The sequence below is a fragment of the Hevea brasiliensis genome, chromosome 1 (genome assembly GCF_030052815.1).
Source record: "Hevea brasiliensis isolate MT/VB/25A 57/8 chromosome 1, ASM3005281v1, whole genome shotgun sequence".
In the NCBI taxonomy this organism is placed as follows: Eukaryota; Viridiplantae; Streptophyta; class Magnoliopsida; order Malpighiales; family Euphorbiaceae; genus Hevea; species Hevea brasiliensis.
Genome location: NC_079493.1, coordinates 88176027 through 88180427, shown reverse-complemented (window position 1 = coordinate 88180427; position 4401 = coordinate 88176027). Strand labels below are relative to the sequence as shown.

The 4401-nt window shown below is 32.7% G+C and overlaps 1 protein-coding gene across 2 annotated transcripts; it reads left to right on the top strand.

Moving 5' to 3' along the window:
• Positions 1-709: 709 nt before the first annotated feature.
• On the top strand, positions 710-4092 carry LOC110631780 (U-box domain-containing protein 15). Of its 2 annotated transcripts, XM_021779736.2 has the most exons (5): positions 710-1258; positions 1352-1468; positions 1676-1711; positions 1896-2321; positions 2917-4092. In XM_021779736.2, exons 1-5 carry the CDS (start codon positions 929-931, stop codon positions 3970-3972), a joined length of 1965 nt encoding a protein of 654 aa, XP_021635428.2. In that variant the 5' UTR covers positions 710-928; the 3' UTR covers positions 3973-4092. The 2 variants fall into 2 exon arrangements, with proteins under 2 accessions (XP_021635428.2, XP_021635429.2); XM_021779737.2 differs by lacking the exon at positions 1676-1711 and having other exon boundaries at positions 711-1258.
• The last annotated feature ends 309 nt before the right edge of the window (positions 4093-4401 follow it).

The window sequence follows — 4401 nt, the reverse complement described above, 5'->3', positions numbered from 1 at the left end:
ATACCTATTTATTGAATGTAATAGATTGAGTTCTGCTTAAACTTAATTTTTATTATAATAAAATGTAGCATTTTTAAAAATTTTTTTATCATATACATAATAAAATTAAAGATAAATAATAATTAGTAAGTTGTATAGTTGAATGTGCTTCTCTTTTAACCATTCTTATTATAGAAGTAATAAATTTAATGATTGATAAATAAAGAGAATCCAATTTTTTTTTTTATTCTCTACACATTTAAGAGTAAAAAAATATCAATTAAACTATCAAAATTAGCCTACCTTACTTTATTAATGCTTAATAAAAAATTATCATTAATATAAGGAAAAAAAAGCATGTAATGTTTGAGTGATTTTTAAATAGAGCTATGTGGCTTGATTTGTAATGAATGATGAATTTTAAGATACATAAACATACCTCAAGAATTAATTTATTTTTTTTCAATACAAAACAGAAAGAATAAATTATAGTTTTTATATTTTAGGGATTAAATTATAAATTATTATTTTTTAAAATTAAATAAATATTTTTGAAGTTAACTTACTAGAGTTGTTCTTGTTTACACTTAATTACATGCATTAATTTAATAAAAAATATATTATTTACAGTTATGATGAATTTTATTTAATTATGATATATTTTATTTACAATTAAGTTATAATATTGATTTTTTAGTAATTAAGTGTATAAATCAAATGAAGCTGCTCACATTAGTACAGTCACGAATTTTCAAACATGCTGATGTTGAATATCCATAATTGTCTCACGACCCCGATGTTGCTTTTCATGTTCTAGAGAATCCGGATTGAAGAGGAGTCCATTGCTGTTTCTGTTTATGAGCTGCGTGTTTTGTTGGATTATAAAATTGACAATCAACCATTAACGGTATATTCAACTGCTTTAGGACGCTGAACTTGGTAGTGAGAAATGGAGAAGCAGAAAGTGATGGAGAGAGAAAACAACAAATGGGGTGTTTCCAGTTCATCAAACGGTGGAGAAGACAATGATTTGGTTAGGGATATGATGGAGGTCATTGAAACAGTTGGATCCTATACTGGGTACAGGAGAACCCAGAGAAAAGAATGCTTAAACTTGGCGAGGAGATTGAAGCTGTTGGTACCTCTTTTGGAGGAGATAAAGGAGAGTGTAAAGTTGGTTTCTAGTGAGGATTTGAATTGCCTGGTTAATTTGAAGGAGGCACTTCATGGTGCCATGAAGTTGCTCAAGAAATGTAGCTGTGGAAGCAAGATTTGTCTGGTTAGTATGCACTTTTCATCTATCGTGCTTGTGTTTTGTGGGTTCATTCTAATCTCCATTTAAGTGCTTGAGATTTGTGTTTAAATAAATCAGGCATTGGAGTCTGATGCAGTAATGGGTAGATTTCACGCTGTATATGACAAATTAAATCAGGCTATGGATGCTATACCTTATGATGAGTTTGGGATCTCAGTTGAAGTGAAAGAACAGGTAATTTTCTCTTGCTAATTTGTTTTTTGCCTGAAGTTTCTTGAGGATCTGTTAATTATAGAAACAGTAAGTTCCCAATTGGTTAGATCTACTGCTTAGAGGGAGATTTGCAAAATGAGGTGACCATTCATTTCATTTTGTTGCTGTTGTAATTGGTATCTTTTGATGGATAATGAGATGGTTTTAACCGTGAAACGTGTTCGTCAGATTGTCTTGCTGAAGAATATGTTGAAAGATGATAGGGTACCTATGATTTTTCATTGCTGGTTTCGTTTCTTATTTATTACATATTAATAGTATTTCAATGGTTCAAGTGTTCAGTCTGAAAGTAGTCTGTACTTCTTCTTTTTTTTTTTTTTTTTTTTTTTTAATTTTACAAATTTCTGGAATTTCTGCTCTTATGTAATGGCTTGTTGATTCATTTAAGGTTGAGCTAATGCATATGCAACTTAAAAGAGCCAAGAGGCGAACGGACACACAGGATATAGAACTAGCAATGGACATAATGGTTGTATTCTCCAGAAAGGATGACCGAACTGTAGATAGTGCAATACTGGAAAGACTGGCCAACAAGCTAGAACTACTTACTATTCCAGACTTGAAAGCAGAAACAGTAGCTGTTAGACAATTAAGTATAGAGAAGGATGTCCAGAATGCTGAAAGCATCTGGCAAATAGCAAATCTGCTAGGAAAACTCAAACAGATTGCTGGGGTCCATGAAGCCATTGAGTTTGATGGTCCTATCTCTTCAAAAAGTCTTCACAGGAGTCGATCTTTGCTAATTCCACATGAATTCCTTTGCCCAATTACTCTGGAGATCATGGTGGATCCTGTTACTGTGGCAACAGGACAGGTAATATCACATTGAACTGCTAATCTGCTATAATATCCTCAGTCGTGTGCATGCATAACAACTGGTTTATAAACTTTTGTGATATAGCAACTTGCTTTAGCTTGAAAATCATCTACTTTTGATTTGAGAAACATTGTGAACCGGACAACACATAACAGTTCATTTTCAACTTACTTTTACTTTTACAACATTTTAAAATCACACTTAAAATGGGTGATAGAGTGAAATCAGCTGCTTAAATTTTATTTTTCTACACTTAGGCTTGCTTATAGAACTTGGATAGTGTACCTTTAGAGATATTGGTTTTAGAATTACTTCTACTGGGAAGGTTTTAGCACTAAGCATTCCTTGGATTTGCAAAAAACTCCAGTGTTCATTATTCCAATTATTATCCAGATATTGTCACGTCCATCAAATAACTAAAACTTGAGAAAAATTTTTAAGCTCTCATAGAAAAATGGAACTTGCATCTGAAATGTTTTGCAATCAGGTAAAGTTAATCAAATTTCAAATTTATATACAAGGTGAAGCAACATTTTTTAAAGTTTCATTAAAGATGCTTTAGAAGCTGAAACAATATTTACATGTCTTTTAGACTTATGAAAGAGAGAGCATTCAGAGGTGGCTAAATTCTAATCATAGGACCTGCCCAAAGACTGGACAAACTTTGGATCACTTTTCTTTAGCACCCAATTTTGCAATCAGGAACCTTATATTACAATGGTGTGAAGAAAATAATTTTGAACTGCCTAAAAATGATGCTTGCGTGGGATGTGCTGGATCTAATGCTGAACTTATAGAGAAAATCACTTGCTTGGTTCAAAATCTGTTCTGCACTGAGCTTGATGTGAAGAGAGAGGCCATTGCGAAGATACGTATGCTCTCTAAAGAGAATCCAGATAATAGAATTTTGATTGGCAACATTGGAGCAATCCCTCCCTTGATTCATCTCTTGTCCTATCAAGATTCTGCAGTTCAAGAACAAACTGTAACAGCACTTTTGAACCTGTCTATTGATGAAGAAAACAAAAGAATTATAGCAAGAGAAGGAGCCATTCCTGCTATAATAGAAATCTTGCGAAATGGAACAGAAGAAGCCAGAGAAAACTCTGCTGCAGCTTTGTTTAGCTTGTCAATGCTTGATGAGAACAAAGTACTGGTGGGGGCTTTGAATGGAATCCCTCCCTTGGTAAATCTTTTGCAAAATGGGACAATCAGAGGTAGAAAGGATGCTGCAACTGCACTCTTCAACTTATCATTGAACCAAACTAACAAGTTCAGGGCTATTAAGGCTGGTATCGTACCACCATTGCTTCGTTTGCTCGAGGATAAAAACCTAGGCATGATCGATGAAGCTCTCTCGATCTTGTTACTCCTTGCATCACATCCTGAAGGAAGGAATGAAATTGGAAGACTTGCTTTCATAAGAACTCTTGTTGAAATCATAAGAAGTGGGACTCCCAAGAACAAGGAATGTGCCACATCGGTTCTTCTGGAGTTGGGGCTAAATAATTCATCTTTTATTTTGGCTGCACTACAATATGGTGTTTATGAACATCTGGTAGATATTGCAAGATGTGGAACTAACAGAGCTCAAAGAAAAGCAAATTCTCTTTTGCAGCACATGAGTAAGTGTGAACATATTCCATGAACTTATACTAACTGTTGATAGTATTCTACATACAATGTATCTATTGAAAAACAGTAAATATGTACATATACTTCTATAGTAATTCTTGTTATAATTATGAAGTTAAGGTAGAGTTTTCAAGCCTTTTTGCCATTTCAATTGATTTCAAAGTAATTAAATATCCTACTAAAAAAAAATTGAATATCAATTTAATAATTTAAATAATAAAAGTAATTAAATTAGTTCAATAAATTCTTTCCTAAATATACTCATACAATATATATATATATATATGTGTGTGTGTAGAGAAAGAAACTATAAATTATCTAATTTTGAAGTTTTAAATGAAGTTTTGCGGATGAGCGTATGCATGCCATGTTGGTCACAATTAGCACTCTACAAATCGGATTACTTGTACTTGTATAATGGGTTTAAGTCATCACTCTGAAA